The 22,129-nt window shown below is 36.3% G+C and overlaps 1 protein-coding gene across 7 annotated transcripts in view; it reads right to left on the bottom strand.

Annotated features, from left to right (window-relative positions):
* The window catches only part of LOC150101595 (uncharacterized), a 427,246-nt gene that overhangs the window by 339,536 nt on the left and 65,581 nt on the right, over window positions 1-22,129 (bottom strand). For all 7 annotated transcript variants that reach the window (XR_016549078.1, XR_016549080.1, XR_016549079.1 and 4 more), the window contains one exon: window positions 10,573-11,437. Coding sequence is in view for 4 of the 7 variants with exons in the window: in XM_090400964.1 (XP_090257090.1) it covers window positions 10,573-11,437 (865 nt within the window). In the remaining 3 variants the exon portion in view is untranslated. The remainder of the gene's footprint in view (window positions 1-10,572; window positions 11,438-22,129) is intronic.

The raw sequence follows: 22,129 nt of genomic DNA, 5'->3' as shown, positions 1-22,129 counted from the left end.
TCCTGCATGGACAGGTCTATTCCAGTTTTTACAAATAACAATCAAATGCCACATGGTGGATCCATACTGGGCTTTAGATAAACAGAAGGTTTTGTTTCTTCAGAAGGACCTTCATATCATTAATATTTTGGAAGAATCCAAAACACCACATAAGAATTCTTTTGAATATATTTAATTTCTAAGTTTACAGATTCCATTCATGCTTTTTATTTGATTTAGAAAAGCATGGATGGCCAGTGTCTGTCTACTGCTTAGGAAATATACTTATGTAATTTATTAAGTTTAGTAGATTTTATTTTTTTCCCCTGCAGAAGAGCGTCTGGAGGGCCATCTTGCCATCACTTTATTTATTTTTATTGACTAAGTGATTCTTATTTAGTGAAATCAATTTTAGAGATGTTTCAGAATAAGGCCATTACAGTTGACAGCAGAGTGTTTTTATGTCTATTCATTGTGTGTGTTCTAACTGGCTTATAAGTTTTCTGGGATGAAAAAACTACCATCATTGTAAGAGACAGGCTACCTCACCTTCAACTGAAAAGCTCTTATAAAGATTCTTTGTATCTTAGCGATGGGATTGAAACCCCAGTGAGAAACAGATTAGAATGTACCGGTACCATGTTACATTTGAAAATGGCAGGGCAGTCATATATTAAAGGTCCCTTTAAATGTTTTCTTTATTGTCAGCTTTTAACATAAGAACCTTTCAACTGATCGTATGATGGTAAACTATGATATGAGATGCTTTCCTCTGTCTTAAACATTTCTATCTTTTTTTTATCCTTTCTTATGTACAAGAAAACGATTAGAAAAAATAGCACATCTTTTACAATGCGAGGTGGGGGGGGGGGGGTAAATGTTTAAATCTATATACAATTTATATGTGATTATAAATGTAATCTGAAAAAAATTTAAAAACAAAATGATTATAGAAGGAATACAGCTTGTTTAAAGAGTTTGGGCCTCATTTACAAAATGGAAGAGGCAGTTGATCAGGATACGTGTGATAGATAAAACAGAATCACAGAACGGGATGCTAATAATAAAATGATGAACATGTCATCATCCCTAATGAATCTGGAATGCAGAATCTTTATAAGGCAGTTACAATACTGTATACTTATACAGGTGTCCCCAAAGGACTGCATTCCTACATTACAGAAGTTGTTCCTCTGTCTAAGATCTAAACACATCTCATCACTTGGAATACTATATAGACAACATTCTAATAGGAATCCTGTAAAAAAATTGTGCATTTTATGAGGTTTACCATAACTGGTATATCCCCTTTTTTGTAAATAAACTAATACATTGGTTCTTTCTTTTAGGCTTGCACAGTGATCGGAATGCATTTTTGGAAATTATGAAGACAACTACCGTGTTTGAACACGGTAGTTGTCTCCATAATTTCCAAAAATGCATTCCGATCACCGTGCAAGCCTAAAAGAAAGGATTCAGATCATCCATGGAAATGATACCCACAAGCGCTGCAATTGCTATGGTAAGCTAAAGATTCGTATTTCTCTCCTGATCAATCGGCTGGCCTTTTTAAAAAGATGCAGAGACAATAACCTCATTCCAATCTGCATCAGGCTAAAAAAGAAATTTACGTCCGCTAAGGCACTCCGTATCTATGACCGCACAGAAAAAGCAATGCTTAGAGAACAGATCCAAACAGCCCGCCAAAACCTAGCTACAACACAAAATCTGGTTTCTAAATAACAATCAGAACTATCGAACTATGTTAATCCAGACATTCTACAAACACTTGAAAAAATTACTGACAATTCAGCCAAGCATACCCTGGAAAAGAATAAAGAAAAACTCAAGAAAAAATTCCACAGGTTGAAACAACGGCAAAATATGGCAGCCAATCACAGGAATCCACCCAATCAGAGGACTTCCTCCCCGAGAAACAATAATGAACAACAAACAAGGGAGACAAGGAGCAACCAACCACCGACAAGCAAGCACCATGTGATTAACCTATCAAGCTACACCCTGAACAACGGCAAACTCATGCTGCTGAATAAAGGACTGAACTATGCAATAGCACCTAAAAAGGTAAACAAATTGGATTTTATCTACCATACTGAAAGAGGCATCAGATCCCTTCCTAACAACATAGCAGATAAAATACGACTAGAAACCAGTAATGTCCTAAATACCAAGAAAACCATACAGAACAACCTGACTAAAACAGAATTAGCAGCAATTAAATCATTAAAAGCCAAACAAAACATAATAATAACGAAAGCGGATAAAGGCAGTGCCACTGTTGTCCTTGACAGGTCAACATACATACTGCAAATGAACCAACTAGTAGCCGATAACAACACATATAAAATGGTAAATTATAACCCAACAAAAAGGATAAAGGACAAAACAGAAAAACTACTAAAGTCTGTCACTTCTTGGCCACCAGACACAGTTAAAAAACTCAAACCCCACTATGCCTGCCCCCCCCCCCCCAGAATGTATGGGGTTCCGAAAATACACAAACAAAATTTGCCCCTTCAACCAATAGGTGGAAGGAATAGACAGTCCCAATTACCACCTAGCCAAGAAATTAGCGGCAACACTCAAGGAGTTGGTAGGTCATTCCCCCTCCTACATAAAAAACACACAACACTTTATAAACAAAATCAAAAACATAACACTCGACAAAGACGACTTATTAGTCAGTTTTGACGTTTCTGCCCTTTTCACTAATGTCCCCATCAATGACACAATTCTCCTACTACAGAACAAATTTCCGCCCGACATTACGGCCCTCTTTGCCCACGTACTAAAGTCCGGTTACTTCGTGTGGCAAAACAAATTCTACCTACAAAAGGAAGGTACAGCCATGGGCTCACCATTATCCCTCCCCAATCGCGAACTTCTACGTGGAAACCTTTGAGCAAAGGGCTCTTGATTCTGCCACGCTTCGACCGACAATCTGGCTCAGATATGTTTACGACGTGTTTGCGATCTGGCCGCACGGGCGACAAACGCTAAACACATTCCTCAATTCAAACACGGTAGTTGTCTCCATAATTTCCAAAAATGTAATACATTGGTCATACGCTGCTTTTAATTTTTCAAAAAAAAATTACAACGTTCACTAGAATATTAATTAAAAACTTTAATCAGTACCTTCCTATGTTTCGGCAATGTTACAATGCCATCTTCAGGAATCACAAAACAATGATAAGTGCATGCAGGCACAAATAGAAGGCCACAGCAAGTACAAGTATGAAAGATTATTTCTGGAATCAGCCTCAGCTCTGAAAAACTTCCCAAACCTCAATAAATTTGGGAAGCTTGTATTCTAAGAACATCAGCCCCAATGGCCAAGACAACCCAATTTACCCTGCTGGGGGGGGGGGGGGGGGGGGGGGGGGGGGGGGGGGGGGGGCCTTCAGGACCGACTTCAGCAGCCTCATTTGCTTAGTGTTAGTGCCTGCATGCACATATCATTGTTTTGTGATCTCTGAAGATGGCAATGTAACATTGCCAAGGAAGTTACTGATTAAAGTTTTTAATTAATATTCTAGTATATGTTGCCATTTCCTGAAAAATTAAAAGCTGTGGTATTTCCCCTATGTGTGTTTTATTCCCCGTTATCAAGACTGGGTGGTAAAAATTTCTTTACCTCCTAATATGAGGTGTTCTATCTACCCTATCTCCCCCCCTTTTTTTTTTAGCATGCTTGGTAGCTAGCTTATAGTTGAAGCTTTTCACAAACTCCGGCTTCATTTTTGTGCTTTATGGTGCTACACTGGATACAGATGGCAGAAACACTGGTTTGGGTATGTCAATATTTTTGACACTTAAATCACCTTAGTGGATTTGTATAGTCCTCGTAAGGTATTGTGATATCATACTTTTATAGAAGTTGGAATTCTAATCTCTAAAAGGAAAAGATGATATTCTTGGTCATAAAATGACCCACATCTACATATAAATCTTATAGCATTTGTTTCTTTGTCAGTAAGTTTGAACACATCACCCGGAATGTCAAAGAGAATGCTAGGAGGGGGGAAAATAATAAATAAATAAAAAAAAAAGGGGGAGGGGCAGTAGAATATAAAATGATGAATTTTTTCAGTATACGGAAGGTGGGAAGATGACAGGAGGGCATCCCTGGAAGTTAAGTTTTGGTTAAAGTGAGGGCTGAGTGCTAGATGAATTTTCTCACAAAGCAATAAGCACATAGCCTGTTGAAGTGGTTGAATGCAATTAATGTGCTTGAGTTTAAGAGAAGGTACGACAACTAGTGTGGGTGATGTATGCCTTCCTTTAATGTCCTTGATTCCCTAAAGATTTGAGAATATATTAATATCATTAGATTCTTTCTTCTTTAGCATTAGCTCACAGCACTAATATGATACAGGTTCTGCAATTTGTTTGTGTGAGACTGATATTAAAAAAAACTCTCCAAGATTTTTTTTTCTTTTACATCCTACTAAGAAAAATGGGCTTCTATATCTCTGACTGGCATATTACCTTGATGGACCTGTGTTTCACTCAGGATTTCTCCATGAGTGCAGGTCACAAAGATGCCTCCAATGATCTCGATCCTCTCTCTTCCATGTTATACCCATAGATTTCACTAGTGGATCTTCCCATCTTGTAGGTGGTCTTCCTGGTTTTCTCTTTATTCTTAGTTGCCAGTTGAGTATTCTATATGTCCATCTGTTATCTCTGAGTCTGACTATGTGACCTGCCCATCTCATCTTGCTTTCATATACTGCAGTTACCACATCTTTTATGCCTGATCGCTTTCTTAGTTCCGTGTTACTAACATGTTACATTGCGCTGATATTACAAATCCTATGTTCTATTGCATACTGAGTTATTCTGAGTCTCTTCTTTTCTTGTCATGTTCCATGTTTCTGATCCGCATGTGATGGAAGAATGTCACTATTAAATAGTTTTGCCTTCGCAGAGATGTCAAGATTTGGATCAATAAGTGTTTATTTTAGTCTGTTGAATGATAGCCATGCAGCTTTCTTTCTTTTTGCTAGTTCTTCAGATAAATCGTTATTCATTTTTATTGTTTGTCCTAAGTAATTGTAGGAGTCACCTTGTTCTATAGGGATGTAATTAATATATAGGTGACTGTCACTTGTGTAGATGTTTTTGATCCATTTTGTTTTTTCTAGATTCATTTCTAAGTCTATCTTACTACTGTTTGTGTATATTTCGTATATTTCTTCGCCCATTCCAGAAGACTACAAAGCTTCTGGAATGAGTGAAAATACAAAAACTAAGAGAAGCAGTGCAGGCAAAAACCAGCCTGAAAAAAATAGAGAAAGACTTAAATTTTAAACAGTCAATTCCATCTGCTTTACAGGATCAAAATGGAGAAAAACATACTAATAGAAAAAGAATAGAAGAAATTGTGCAAAATCTTTATGCGACTAAGTGCCAAGTTTCAGAACCTATCATTCCAAAACCAAACGATATACCAGATGTACTTCCAGAAGAAATAGAACATGCATTTAAGAAAATGAGTAAAGGTAAAGCCTCAGGACTTGATCATGTTAAGGGAAGAAATCCAACAAGGTGGACCAATTATTTTCAAAGCCTTGGCTGCCAGATTCATGTGGTACAGTGGTATCTCACTAATCTGAACCCTCTTTAGTCTGAACTGCGGTTTGAAAGAAAAAAAAAGTTTTATTTATTACGTATTATTATTTTATGTACTATTATTTTTATTTAATAATTATTATTTTAACTGTTATTATTTATTTTATTATTATTACAGTACAGTATTTTTTTCATACTGTCGATTGTACGGTTATACTGTAGACCTATTTTGATTTATTGTGTGTTCAAGTTTGCTTTTTTATACTGTACAGTACGTAACGTATTGTCGGCATGTATCACTGCTGTCCTTAATGAACTGATTAGTCACCACTATTGCAGTGTTTGTTTATCTTTACGTTCCTTCAACAACAACAACGACTTAGCCTAAAGCCTGGTTGTATATAATGCTCAGTTTTTTTTTGGTTATTGAAATGAAACGTTGTCTGAATTGTCGTTTGTTTTAGTAAGTGATTTTATTTTTCAGATAAATTTTAAAAATGACAGTTTTATTGTTTATTAACTTCATTTTTTATTTTACTGTTTTTAACACGAAAATTTATTTTGGTATTAAAAACAGTAAAATAAAAAATTATTTTGTTAAAATGGCTACCGGGTCGAAGCCTATCAAAAGAAAACACGTAACATTATCATTGTCAGATAAGTGTAAAATAATTCAGTGTCTGGAAAAGGGTGAAGCAGCCGTACAACTTGCTACTAAATACAATGTCGACAAATCTACAATCAGTGACATAAAAGAAAAAAAAACAAAGATAGGATTTTAACTTATGTTTCAACCACAGAAGAAGGACCAAGCAAGAGACAAACTCTGAAAACAAACAAGTGATTTTTCTTTACTTGATTCTGCTGTTTACATGCGGTTTCTTCAAGAAAGAGATCATCATACTTCCATCTCTGGAGACATTTTAAAGCAGAAAGCTAAGCATTTCCATTCACAAATTTACCCGGATCAGAAATTCAAAGCAAGTGATAATTGGCTAGAAAAATTTAAGACACACCACGGTATTCAGTATCTATCAATATCAGGGGAAAAACTGTCTAGTGACTTTTCTGCCGTAGAACCATTCCAAAAAGCTTTTTTAGAAAAAATTCTTGAATTAAATTTAACCGATGATCAAATTTATAATGCGGACAAAAGTGGTCTTTGTTGGAGGTTGTTACCAGAGAAAACTCTAGTTCACAGAAATGAAGCCTCAGCACCCAGTCGAAAAATGTACAAAGAGCGTGTCACGATAATGCCTTGTGCAAACGCCTCAGGAAAACATAAATTAAAGTTACTTATGATTGGAAAATCAAGAAACCCAAGACCATTTAAGAACTGCTGCCTTCCGGTTTTGTACTGAAGTCAACGTAAAGGATGGATGAATATCAACTTTTTTCAAACACAATGATTTCATACCATCTGTTAAAACTTATTTAAAATCCCAGAATTTGGAACAGAAAGCACTTTTATTATTGGATAACTGTCCTGGATATCCTCCGGCAGATGAATTGATTAATAAGGATGGAAATTTTACAGTTATGTTTTTGCCTCCAAACTGTACCCCATTGTTGCAACCAATGGATCAGAACATAATACAATCCATTAAATTAAAATATCGTAAAGACCTGCTTTTAAATGTAATTTCCCAAAATTATGACGTTACCACATCAATAAAAAACATAAATTTGAAGGATGTAGCATTCTCAGTTGCTGCTGCTTGGGAAGCTGTCGAACCTGAAGCAATTCGAGCGTCATGGAAAAAACTGTCGCCTTCTAGAATTTACCAAGATAACTATGGTGATACACAAAAATAGGAAAATGTGCATGATTTGGTTAAAAATATAAATCCAGATGTTGAAATTTCACAAACAGATGTTACGGAATGGATTACAGGTAGAACCGAAAGTGAATTCGAAATCAAATCAGATGCTGAAATTATAAATATGACAATGCAGAATGAATTAGAAGACGATGATGACGATGAAGAACTCGAAGAAAAAAAAGTAAAACATGGAGAGGCAGTTGACAGTTTCAATATGTATAGAATGGGCTAAGCAGAATGATACGCCATTCCACAAAATTCTGTTGCTAATGCAGCTCCGAGAAGAAGCATTCAAAAAAAGTTTAGCTTCCAAGAAGCAAAAGAAAATCAGTGACTTTTTTTACAAAGAAATAAAAAAAACTTTTTGTGTTATTTTGAGAAACTTTTTTTTGTGTTCTGTGAAAGAAAGTGATATTTTTTACGCAAATTAAATTATGTACTGCACTATGCAATTTTATTAAATCAGAATCCTCAACAATACAGTACATACACTTTTTGGGCGTCCTTCACGTGGATCATCAAGGCTGGTACAGCCACGTTTAATTTTTATGTTACAGTACAGTAGCTTTTTTCTATTAGTTACCTCATTTATTTACAGAATTAAATTGACGTATCATTAGAATCTGATTATTTTTGTCTTAAACGCTAGTTATTGTTGCCTCTTGGGGGATATTCACTAATCCGAACGAGCACTGTTTTTATTAGTTCGGATTAGCGAGATACCACTGTACTTCAAAGAAAGAAAGGTTTCAGAGGAAGATCTCAAAAACCATACTTCTATTCAAAAAAGGGAACAAGGAAGACAAAAAACTATCGTCCAATCTGTCTACCCTCTCACGTATATAAAATCATGAACAGAGTAATACAGAATAGAATCCAAAACACACTCAAGACAACTCCAGCAGAGAGTAGGCAGGATTGAGAAGAGGCTTCTCCACAATAGATCATATCCAGGTCATTTCACAACTAACAGAAAAACACAGAGAATACCGAATCCCTCTACATTTCCTTATTGATTTTAAAAAAGCATTTGATACCACAGAACACAATGCAGTCATCAGTGCCTTACTAGAAATAAATGTGGACCCTACTTATATCCACATGACAATTTTTGTTGATTTCTTAAAAGAAATTAACAAAAATCAGACCACACAAATAACCTTATTTGATTAACCTATAACAGATATAAAGAGAGGGGTCCACTAAGGCGATGTGATATCCCCAAATCTATTTACCAGCACTTTAGAATACATACTGAAAAAAAAATAGACCTAAATGGAGGAATAAGCATAGATGGTGAAAAACTACAAATCCATATGCTTGCCGATGACTGGCATATACCACACTCATATTGAGTGAATGTTCTCATATTTTTAATTAACAGGTTGTTCAGGAGGAGGATTGATTTAAAATCAAATCTACGAGTCTGTATCTGACTGATAAATCTAAACAGTCCAGCACAGCACTGAAACTATTAAAGAAACTAGTATAGAAACAGTTCAGAAATGAAACTGTTTCTATCAATGCATGGGACCTTATTCTTAATGATTCTCTGGTTAGTGTTGATACTATACTGGACTGTTCTGATTTACCAATAAGATACAGTGAGTAGATATGGTTTTAATCAATCCTCCTCCTGAACAGCCTGTTAAATAAAAATGTGAGAATATGCACACAACATGACTCCGATATGGAGCTAATTTTCCTTAGTAGGGTGTAAAAGTTTAAGTAGTGATTGGAACTTTCTCATTATCTTTGAGAAAGTTCCAATATTCTGAAATACCAAGTACATATGGAATGGCTTTCCTCTAAATTGCAGCCGTGATCAGCAATGATGTGCAATTATCTGTGGATTCTTAGGATAATGTTCAGAAAATACTGATTTTGATGAGTGCATGCATGTATTTGTATGGAGTTCTTATTGTAAAGAATCATCTAACAAAGCGAATGAGGATATATGGTTCTTTTAAAAAGATATCTAAAGAAACATAAATAATTATGTACCATCTCTAACCACCAACAAAATGTGGAAGAAGAATTTTGATTCAATGCATCAGGATATTTCAGAAAAAGTAACCAAGATATTCAGAAGGTTTCAGTTATACATATTCCACAATAGCAATAACAAAGACAAACAGATGTGACTCTGGTCTTTTTATGGCATATATCAAATGTCTTGCTAATAAGTAACATTTCACAATTTAGCCAGAGAAGCTGTTTAATATAATGAACTGCAAAGCTACATTAACTGCATCAAATGCAATAAACGTAAGATAAAGAATATACCTTAGAGCATTGTTTCATAAATTATGAAAAATCCTATTGGTGGTGGTGGGGATAAGAGTGCTCGCCCAAGACCCCCTCCCCTCTCACACACACGCATACCTTTTTTTAAATGATATATTCCAATAAATTAAACAGGCACTCTAAGAAGTCAATGAAAATAAGGAGAAGGAAGAACAGTAAAAACAACACTGATTTTTTGGAAAATATAATTAGTTACATTAATTTTTGTTACTACAATAGTTACACATATTCTGTTTTCTTCAACTTAGAAAGATATCATTTAGAAAGTAATTTTCATTTAAATAGAAAATATTCTATTTTGTCTTATCTACAGTTAATCACCACAAGCAAGCAAACAAGCAGATAAGTGTATTTGTTGAGCCCTGCCTTAGAGTAATACATGTTTGATAGAAAGTTTTCATATAAAGAAGGTTATTTAAAGAGAGCTAAGAGACCTTTCAACATCTTCTCAACTGGAATTGAAACATTCAGTTAGTTAATAATTCCAAAAACTTGGAAGACTATCATCCTGAAACGTCTTAATTATTGTCTCATATATATATATGAGCTCAGAGACCTTTCAACATCTTCTCAACTGGAATTGAAACATTCAGTTAATTAATAATTCCAAAAACTTGGAAGACTATCATCCTGAAATGCCTTAATTATTGTCTTAGGTACAATAGGTACGTAAAATATAGACACTGAAGTAGAAATAAGTTATTCATTCCAAAATATACACACTTTGATTCATTTAATATTAAATATATCCAAATTTTAATGATGAATGGCAAAACATAGGTACCATTAAAACTAGGTGTATAATAGTTAAGTAGAATTATTTATATTGCTATATAATATTACATCAAATAGGATAACAGCTTACTTTTAGTGGCAGTAGCAAAATTTGATGAACCAGCCTGCTGTGAAGCTTCATTTGAAAGTGGTACAGCTGGATGTATAAGCGACTGTTGAGGTGCAGATGTCTGCGGAAGAGACACTGGTGGTGGTACTGATGCTTGTGGAAGAGATGCTGGTGGAGGTGGTGGTGGAACAGATGTCTGTGGCAGAGACACAGGAGGTGGCACTGATGTTTGTGGCAAGGAAACGGGTGGTAATACAGGTGTCTGTGGAAGTGATGCAGGTGGTAAGACTGTGGCCTGTGGGAGAGACGATGCCGGCAAAACTGTTCCTTGTGGAAGAGATGATACCTGTGGGGTTGCCTGTGGTAAAGGTGATGGCTGTGGTACTGATGGCTGCATGATAGCTGGCTGTGGAAAAGATGCTTGCAATATAGGAGCTGGCTGTGTATATGATGACTGTGGCATAGACAATTGTGAAACTGAAGTTGGCTGTGGAAGCGATGACTGAGTAAGGGGTGATTGCACAACTGATGTTTGTGGAACAGACTGTTGAAAAGTGGTAGGCTGCTGTTGAAATGATGCAGACTGTTGCAATGGGTCAGCATAGGACTGAGATGTACTTGTAGAATATTGGGATGTTCCAGATGATGGCTGTCCAGCAGGCGTTGAGGTAGTCTGTTTTTGAGCTTTAGACTTTCTCATTTGATCGCGCCGAAGAAGAAGTTGATCTCGCCACTCCTGCCACTGTTTCTCATAACGGGCAAAAGCATCTCTATCAGGGTGATGCTTATTTTGTTCTTTCCACTTTTCAAATTCCCGTTCCCAGTCATTGAGATGACGATCAAATTCATCTTCTTCATGGTTTGCATCAGTTGTGGAGGTCTGTACCTTTATAAGGGATGGAAAAAAATCAACTTGATACACGAACAAACAAAATAAAGAGGAAATTTCAATTGAAGAATAAGGAAATAATTACATTTGGAAAGAATAATTCAGCTGCTAAGAGTAGACCCTACATAACTAAGGCACATTTCATGATCAGCTGTAGCTTTTTCTACCTTGATAGCAGTAAATTATGTTGATGACTTTTCTATACACCATCAACTATTAAAATACAACTACTGGTTCATTCATAAAGCAATCATTTCTTCAGAAATTACCATATGTTTACACAAAAATTAACATGTTAAGAAATGTGATTTTAGCAATAACATTCATAAAAATGTCAAAAGCACTGAACTGGGCAGTGTATGACTAATGAGCATGCCAATATTTTTAATGTTATTATAATATACTAACAATAATTTATAATGCCATGTGCATAACCGTAATATTGTCTTTAGGTGAGAGATAAATTTCATCTGGCAGACTACCACCCACCTTACTGAAAGCCTAGATGTGATCTGAAAAAGTTCCATGTTTGGTCTCCAAACCAGAATCAGATTATGTAATACTTAGTTGACCTATCCATGCTGTATGATAAATTTATCATTCACAGGTGGGCACTGTCATAAAAAAATGGAGTGTTTTCTCTCTCCTTTTTTTTTTTTTTTTAAAGCACTACATTATACTGTCTTTTACTTTTATGAGCTCATTGCCCACTAAAGGCTAAAAATGGCACAACTGTCAAAAATGTCTAAATTATCTATCCTATAAGTTAGTGGAATATGTGTGTAATTATCACAAATAACTGGCTACCTTACTTCACCAAATATGACTTAACATCCTTTAGATATTGTACTCTCACTTCATATACATCCAATAAATGAAAAATTAACACAGATAAAATCTGGTTTCTTCAGCAGTAATTATAAGAGTAGAGTTTGAGGATTTACATATGCAAATAACTGGATGAGTCTCTAGAAATATGCATACTAGAGACCCAGACTAGCTTAATCTGGTACAGTATTTGTTTAAAAGCACCATATAAGTTTTATTGGCTGCAATAGCCATGCTAACATCAAATCACCATGTTAAAAATTATATTCTTTAGTGTAATTAGTGAACTACAGGATAATCCTAATATGAGACTACTACTATTCTGATTATTTAAGGTCTAAAGTGGATTGAAAGTTCAATGTTTAGCATGTAGAGCAGGATTCTGGCATTATCTAACCCTTAATGGTGTTTGAACATGTTAACACAAAAAGCATTATGATCTTAAATTAAAACTCATACTATCCAAAGCATTATGCAGCATAATCTCTGGCCACCATTAGAGGGGTACATGGTGTGTAGTGTTTGTGGAGAGCTCCTGAACAGATAAGTGTCATTTTGAGTAATAATTGGTGAATTTGCATAGTATTGTTTACTTTTTGTATTTTAGCGTCTCTGGGTGATTTTGGGTGTTTTCTGAGTATTTTAAATAGTAAATTGATAGATACAATTATTGTGCACATTTCCCCATAAAGAGGAATACATCAAACATGGTGTCCAGGTCGCCATCTTTGTCTAAAATTTTTAATTTAAAGGATTTGATTCAGTGTACCATTTGCGAAATGTATGCATTGAGGAGAGTGGATGGAGTCTGGTTAAACAACAATAGTGGAGTGAATGTGTGCAGAAAGTTAAGCATGTAAGCGAGTCAATTAGAATGCAAAAGCAGCGAGTGAAAGAATTGATAGTAGTAGCAGGTACAAATGATTTGAAAGGAGACAAAATGGCTATGAGTGAGGATGTGAAGGAATTGCTTGAGATAGCAAAAGAGAAGAGTGAAGATGGTGAGTCTGTTTCCACAGTATGACAGTGAAGAGTATAAAAGGAGGGCCATAATTGCAAATGACTTCATGCATAAAGTATGCATAACGAGTGGTGTGGAATTTGTGGATGTGTGGAATTCGATAGGCGAAAGGATTTATATAAGATGGATGATTTACATTTGAATGGATTTGGTGTACGAAGACTTGAAAAGGTGTTGTCGAATGTAGTGGATGTGCAGAATCAGGGAAACTAGAGTTATTGAGGGGGGTGGTAGATATGCAGACTTTAGGAAGACAGTTGAGTGTATGCAATATGCCCAAGCAAGTAAGAAAGACTACGAATCAGAATGGGATAGTTAGTATAAGGCATCAAAATAGGGATGGGACAAATGGGCTTCTGCAATTCATGTATATCAATGCCAGAAGTATTAGGAACAAGGAAGAATTTTTGGCCTTGGTTGGCACTTCCAGGCCACAGGTTATTGGCATTAGTGAAACATGGCTGAAAGAAGATGATATAGCCAGTGGGATTGAATGTGAGGGTATGGTGTGTTCAGGAGTGACAGGGAGAATAAAATGGGGAGAGGAGTGTTACTGATGATAGCTGACTGATAAGCTACAGCCAAGGAGAATAGAAGTGGAACTGCAGGATGGAGAAAAGAGCACATTTGAGGCTATTTGGTGTGAGATTGAAACTAGCAGAACAAAATATACAGTTGGGTGCTGCTATAGACCAGGTGATGGAATAGATGTGGATATAGTATGTATAAGCAAATAGAAGAAATGAGTGGAAGGAGGGTAATTATTATGGGTGATTTCAACTATGATAACATTGATTGGAAGGAGGAGAGGACACATGAGAGGAAGGAATTGGATTTTATGCCATTATTAATGGATAACTATCTGCGACAGCATGTAATGGAAAATACTAGGAGTCAGAGAGTGCTTGACCTAGTAACTGCATCTGAGAATTTGGCTGTAACGAATATGACCACGCTGCCACCAATTGGTGAGAGTGATCATAGGGTCTTGACTTGGGAGGTGGCTAAAGGTGTCGAATTTACAATTAAGATAGGGTACATGTGGAATTATCAGGCTGATAAGTATGACAAGCTTAGGAGTTTGATTGGTTCAGTGCCATGAGGCATTGGCTGACTGTATACCTAGAATCCAAATAATAAATCAAGTAGAGGATAAATGGATGAATTACACCATTAAGCTTGAGCTGCAAAAAACTGTGGAGGGAATTTATGGCAGACACATGAACAGTATAAAGCGCAGGCCAGAAGGGTAACGAGTGTGGTAAGAAAATCAAAAACGGATTATGAAAGAACATTAGCCATGCAGGCTAAAGAGAATCCCAAACAGTTTTTTCAATATGTTGAAAGTAAAAGAAAAAATGTATATGGCAGAATGATTTTAAAGAATGCCAATGGTAGGGAGGTAACCGAATCAGTTGATATAGTTGAATTACTGAACGAGAACTTTGTAAGAGAATATCATCCAGGTGGTGACGTTGCAGGAAAATGAACCAATAGCTTATACGGGAATTGTGGTGAATGAAGTGGAGGTGAGTGGTCTATTACAAAACCTCAATGTCAATATATCTGTGGGATTGGATGGTATACCAGCTCGTGTCGTACATGAAGCAGCTAAAGGGAGACTGTTGAGTGTTGCTATAGCCAGTTTTTTAACATGGCTAAAGAATTATCAGTGCCCTTGACCATTTTGTTTAATTTGAGTCTTGGGTCTGGGTTAGTTCCGAGGGGATGAAAAGAGGGAGAAAATAGTTCCACTGCATAAAGGAGGTTCCAAGACTGCTGTTGTAAATTACTGACCTGAAATTACGGAATGATTTTAAAGAATGCCGATAGTAGGGAGGTAACCGAATCAGTTGAAATAGTTGAATTACTGAGCGAGCACTTTGCAAGAATATATCATCCAGGTGGTGACACTGCAGGAATGAATGAATCAATAGATTATACGGAATTGTGGTGAATGAAGTGGAGCTGAGTAGCCTATTACAAAACCTCAATGTCAATACATCTGTGGGATTGGATGGTATACCAGCTCGAGTCGTACGTGAAGTGGCTAAAGAATTGTCAGTGCCCTTGACCATTTTGTTTAATTTGAGTCTCGGGTCTGGGTTAGTTCCGAGGGGGTGGAAGGAGGGGGAAAATAGTTCCACTGCATAAAGGAGGTTCCAAGACTGCTGTTGTAAATTACTGACCGATTAGCATATCAGGAATCATTGTCAAGGTCTTGGAGAAATTAGTTACGAGATAAATACAGGATTGGATAGATGAAATTGGAATACTGTATGGAGGACAACATGGTTTTGTGAAGGGTAGATCATGCCTCAGTAACTTGTTCAGGTTTTATAACAAAGTGACGGCTGAACTGGATAAGGGTAATGGGTTTACAGTGATTCTACTGGACCATGCTAAGGCCTTTGACAGGATACCACATGGAATTTTAATCAGTAAACTGCAGCAGATGGGGGATGGATTATAGGGTTGGTGAGATGGATAGGAGGGTGGTTGATGGAGAGATATCAGAGAGTGGTTTATTCAGGAGTAGAGTCCAAAGATGGCTTGTGACTAGTGGTGCCACAGGGTTCTGTTCTTGGACCACTACTTTTCAATTTGTTCATTAACGATATAGGAAAGAGATCTGAGAGGAAGTGTTCACTTGTTTGCTGATGATGAAAGTTGGGTAGAGCAATAGTGAGTGCACAGGATGTCAAAATTTTGCAAGATGATTTGGATAGTTTGGAGGACTGGGCTAAGGAAAATGGATGTCGATTTAATGTGGCAAAGTGTAAGGTAATGCATTTTGGGATGAAAAGATTAGCAGCAGTATTTCACATTGGTGGAACCGTACTCCAGGAGATTGACGAGGCTAGGGATTTGGGAGTGTTGGTGGATAGGGAGTCAAAGTTTAAGGGGCACATCGCAAAAGTGGCTAAATCAGCTCATCAAATCACTTGGTTACTGAAAAATACTTTAACAAGCAGAGACAAACAAGTTATTGTTCCTCTGTATCGGGCCTTGATAAATAAGACCCCGTCTAGACTACTGTGCCCAGATATGGGCACCAAGGTTTCTTTTTGATGGGGAGGAGGTGGAGAGGATCCAGAGACGAGTGACCAAGATGATAGCAGGTCTATGGAATGAACCTTATGAGAACAGGTTGAAGATTTGTGGGTTGCAAAAATTGGTTGATAGGTGGAAAAGGGGTGATATGATTGAGACATTCAAATTACTGAAGTGTTTCTATAAGATTAATTCAGAAGATATTTTTGAGAATAGGACTGATTGTGGGAGGACTATGGGCCATACATGGAAGCTGGGCAAGAATGTGGTTAGCAAGGGTGTTAGAGCTGAGTGGAAAAAGCTGCCAGAGTCTGTTGTGGGTGCTATGACTGTGAATGAGTTCAAGGCGAGGTATGATAGATACTGTGTGAATGTCGAATAGTTTTTCTTGACATGATGTTAGGGCCTCCCTCGATGAGTCTGTCGACTCTTTGGAGTTGCCCGAAATAATAATAATAATAAAAGACTAATAATAATGGCTTTTTATCCCAAGGAAGATCAAGCTCATCTTCAACACATAATACGAACTTCATCTTCTTATTATGAACTTTCAATTCTGTACAGAGTTGCTATTCCACACACTGCTGGAATCTCCAATCCATTTTTAAGTATCCTCAAAAAGTATTAATGCCTACTTCCCCATCACCATAATTAACTCTCCTACATATCAGCTTCTACTACAAATAAACAACCTTCTCTTTCTCTCCCGAGTGTTTACAAGGTTCCATGAGATTATTTTTACTCTTATGTTCTGCTGAGAACAGACTGCAGGAATGTCAATTGTATGTCATCTTTTAAAAATTTTGATCTAGCACTGCAAAGAAGTTGACACCACAGAATCTTCTGGACTCTAAGACCTTACTTTTACATCATTGTTGTTTATAATTTGAACACTTAATAACTAATGATAATCTGCAATGTCATTACTCAGTCAAGGATTACAGTATTCACTAAAACTAGCTCTTGGTTGATGATGATTTATATTGCACAAGCTGCACCAAGTGAACAGTAATTACACCCCTGTATTTTACTGCCTTTTATTTGAATGGTGTCATTTATATACAAAAAATCCCCACTTTTATGACCTAAATGGTTGCTGAAAATGATCAGTAAGCAATCCACCATAAATGAGAACCTAATTTCTTATAGGCTCAGTGATATTAAATGAAGTCATATTTCCAGAAATACAATTTGAACTATGCATGAAGCGTTTTGGGGCATGTATAATATTATGCACTATGGGAAGGACCACTACACAGACCGTGAGTAGAGACCTAATGAAAGGTTGAAACTAATCTGGGTGGTGGTGGTGGTCCTTCCCATAATGCATAGCATTATACATGCCCCAAAACGTGTGTCAGTGTACTTTGCATTATGGGATATAAAGACAATTAGTGCAAAGTCATCAGTCTCAATATACAAGAAATCCATTTGTGACTGTATTTCAAATGCAAACTTTGTTTGCTTACACCTGAATAAAGGATAATGCAAAAGTGAAATATTAAAGGATTTACTGTTCCAGCTTCTTAAATAAAAATCTAAATACTGTTTCTTCTTAATTAGGAAGCCTTTCTACCCCTCTTTTTCTTTTTTCAATAAATTTCCACGTAGCATGAAAGGCATTCCGGACTAGTTAAGTCCTTCACAAGCTTCCATTCCAAATGTTTCAACCCGTATATTCTTTCTTTCTTTCTTTTTTTTTTTTTTTAATGTAAAGGATTAATTTTTTAATGTTAGCCTATGTAAAAGTTTTTATTATTTACAATTAAGAGTAGGAGAACACTCTTAAAAATTTTCTTCTTTGAAAATGAAGAAACTTCTTAAGAATTTTGAACTCAACAAAATTGCTCTGCCATTTTGATGAGTTCTTCAATGGTAGGCTACTTTTCATACTAGTTTCAGGAATTCATTTACATCATCAACAAAAACCTGTAGAGCCAAATCAATTATCTAAACCAGTCATTACTGGCTTTTCCAAAAAATTAAAAACCGTCAAAGACTTTTCAATTAAATGAAAATATAATGGCCAATTTCATAATCATAATAGAAAATTTAAACTAATTGTAAAAGTGGGGGATCTACTGTATTTGTTCTGCTTTGCAAGTGTATTTGGATTATGCATAACAGAAACATTTTTGACTCCCATTCAGGATTTTTTTTCTTGTTGTATATTTGCTTCATTTAGTTTCAAGTTAATTTGTTTTAACTGGCATGTTCATTAGTTGTTCCTTATTGCATTTGGATAATCCTTTCGCATCATTAACCATCAGGTGATGGGGATTTCTTGGCTTCTTATTCGATCATGATTGAGAATTTGTGATTTAAGTAAATGTTCTCCTATAACATTCCAAACTTGCAAAATACGCTGCTCTTTGTTTTTTAAATCCAAGATCAGAAGTATCTTGACCGGACTGAATAATAAAAATATTTCAAAGTTAACAAAAGTCAATCCTGTCATATCTCTACTCCAAATCCTCACATAAAACAAGATTTCTCCTCTTGGAATAACCAACTTCTAATATAAACATTATTAATATTACCTCCTCATCATCATCAACTTAAGTTTTCTGTTACAATCATAGCCTTATGTTACCTGTGAACGTGTCTCTACTAACAGCTCCTAAAACATACTTGGTTCTGTACAGAGAGAGAAATTAGGTTACTTAATGACTCATGTGGAACTGACCAAATTATTCCATGCTCTTTCACAGAGACATTCAGTTTCTGCTTGCATTTTCTACAAATATTCCCATGGTATCATTGTTCAGAACTAGCATCAATACTCCTGTCAAACTCACACAGCAACCTATTCAACACAACTTCACAGTTCAGTTCATAGGAAAATTTTTTTATTTATTCACTGTTTCTATGCCTGTTTTGGAACAGTCTTCTCTCTTACATATTTCCTAAAAACATACAGGTCTTCAAAATCCAGCATTAACAAGTTCCTTCTTCCTCCTCCTCACTTTTCTCCCTATCTTCATCTAATGTAAAAAGAACAGGTAAGAAAAGTGACCAGCATGGTAAGGAAGGCAAAATCGGATTATGAGAAGAAGTTAGCCTAGCAGGCAAAAGGAAATCCCAAAGCATTTTGTTGCTATGTGGCACACAGGATGAAGAATGACTATGGAAGGATAACTTTAGCGTGTGCACATGGTAGAGGTTACAGAAGCAGACAAAACTGTTAACCTACTGAATGACCATTTTACAACGTTATATCATCCAAATGAAGATATTTTATGGCAGAGATGACATCGATTGATGTGAGAACAGAAGTTGATAAATTAGAGGTATTTGGGATACTGCAGAATCTCAATGTGGATGTCAGTTCCCTGCACAAAGAGAATGTGCAGGGAACTGGCAATGCCTTTGACTAGGCTGTTTAATTTAAGTCTCAGCTCCAACAAAGTCCCAACAGATAGAAGGAGGACAAAATAATTCCTTTGCATAAGGGAATTATTAAAGGAGGGTCTAAGTCTGTGGCAGCAAATTATAAACCAATCAGTATCTCAGGAGTGGTGGTAAAAATACTGAAAAAGTTGGTTAAAAAGAGAATTCTGGAATGGGTGGATAAGAATATCATACTCTATGAGGGGCAGCATGACTTGTTGGAGGGTCAGTCATGCCTTAGTAATCTACTAACTTTTTTTAATTGAGTGACAGCTGAGCTGGATAGAGGGAATGGCTACACGATGATACTGCTAGATTTTGCAAAACCGTTTGACAGGATGCCACATGGAACTCTGTTCCATGTGGCATCCTGTTCTTATTGTTATTATTGATATTAAGAAAAGCCACCCTTTTCTTAATATCAAGAAAAGGGTGGCTGATGAACATACCTAAAAGTAGTATATGGAGGAGCATATTCCAGGAGAAGGCAGTTGACTAGTGGTGCTGCAGAGTTCTGTGCTTGGACAACTGCTGTTTAATTTGTAGATAAATGATACGGGAAATAATCTGAAGAGTGAATTTTGAATCTGATGATGCAAAGTTCGGTAAGGTAATAATTAATAAACATGATGTAGAGAGCTTGCAGGATGATTTAAATAGGCTGATAGTAAGCAAATAATTTAATGTGGAAAAATGTAGTTATGCATTGTCACCTGTTCAAATAGCCGTAAAGCCTTCAGGTCTCTCACTAAGGCCATGGAGCAAAACTTTTGTCCTTCCTTCTACATTTCCTCTTGCATCGTGATAGTACATTGGTGACAATTCTTAAAGATAAAGTAGACATAACAGAATCAGTTTCCCACAACCCAAATGTTGTATATGCGATCAGGACAATCTCCTCATACCATTCTACAAACTGTCCACAGTATGCTTCCTCTAAAATTTTGCCAGAAGGACATCAGAAAAATACTCAGTCACCTTGATACTAAAAAATCTCCAGTTCTGATGGTATTCTTCCAGTTGTACTAAAAATGGGTGGTCCAGAACTTGCACCTATCATGTATCATCTCATCTCAATACTCTTGAAAAGCAATGAAAAAATTCATCAATAGCAAATGCTTCACTACTTGGAGATTCACCAATTACTTAGTGATCACCAATATAGATTCCGCCATTCAGCTTCCACAGATCACCTAAACAATCTTGCCCACTGTTGAATACAGGCTATGGAAAAGTTCAGAGAACCTCAAGTGTATTTGATATTTTCAAGGCATTTGAAGTCTGGCATTGGAGCTTTCTTATCAAGTTACCATATTATGATATTCCTCCTTCTCTTTGTGAATGGATTGCCAGCTTCCTCATCATTTTTCAATCAATGCTGATGTAGTCCAGGTTTCTGTGCATATTTTCAAGGCATTTGAAGTCTGGCATTGGGGCTTTCTTATCAAGTTACCATATTATGATATTCCTCCTCCTCTTTGTGAATGGATTGCCAGCTTCCTCATCATTTTTCAATCAATGCTGATGTAGTCCAGGTTTCTGTGCATCCATCTACAATCTTTCTTCTATAAATCAATGAACTTTTCACTCTCTATGACATGCAATCCCGTTCATAGCTTTGCTGATGACAGTACTCTACTCCTCTTATTTATTTTTCAAAATCACGTAGTGCTCATGTAATTAGTTCAAGGCCTACTCTACCGAGTGCCATTAACATTGATCTCCACCATTCTCAAATTGGGTAAGGATAACCTGTGAATGTCCAGTTTTCCTCACTTTTGACAATATTTTGCATGCCAATCAGGATCATTTTTCTCTTCTAGGATTATATTTCCCATCAGACATATCCTGACATAAGCATATTAGGTCAACAGTCTATAAACTTCAAAAATACTTAGAATCCTCTTTCAATCCAAATGGTATGCTTGTCTCCTATTCAACTCCTGACACATTATAAAGCACAAATCCTCCCCACAATGGAATACTGTTCCCACATATAGGATGGTGCCTCTTAAGATCTCCCTCAGAATGCCTAATTGTATTCAGATTCACTTAATTCATGAGCTCTCCATCAATGGCTACCTCTAGTTGTTTTCCCATAAATGCTGTTGTTGAATTGTCTTTTCCATAGAGATTTTCATAGATCTCCAGTGAGCTAAACACTACTGTCCCTTTACTTTTTTTTTTTTCTAATCCTTTATGACCATGAGCTGCTGATAGTGAACACCCATACTCCGAATCATCAAACCAATTTCTTATACTCTACTTTCATTCCCTACACCTCTGTTCTCTGGAACAGTATTTTCCACATACTAATTTCCCCAATGAATACAACCCTCAGGTCTTGAAGAAATACATCAACAAATTCCCTTATTCTTTCTAATTACTTGTCCACA

This window comes from Typopeltis vanoorti, chromosome 11, assembly GCF_054136105.1.
Source record: "Typopeltis vanoorti isolate ZY-2024b chromosome 11, IOZ_Tvanoo_1.0, whole genome shotgun sequence".
Taxonomy (NCBI): Eukaryota; Metazoa; Arthropoda; class Arachnida; order Uropygi; family Thelyphonidae; genus Typopeltis; species Typopeltis vanoorti.
This window is presented reverse-complemented; position numbering and strand designations above follow the sequence as displayed.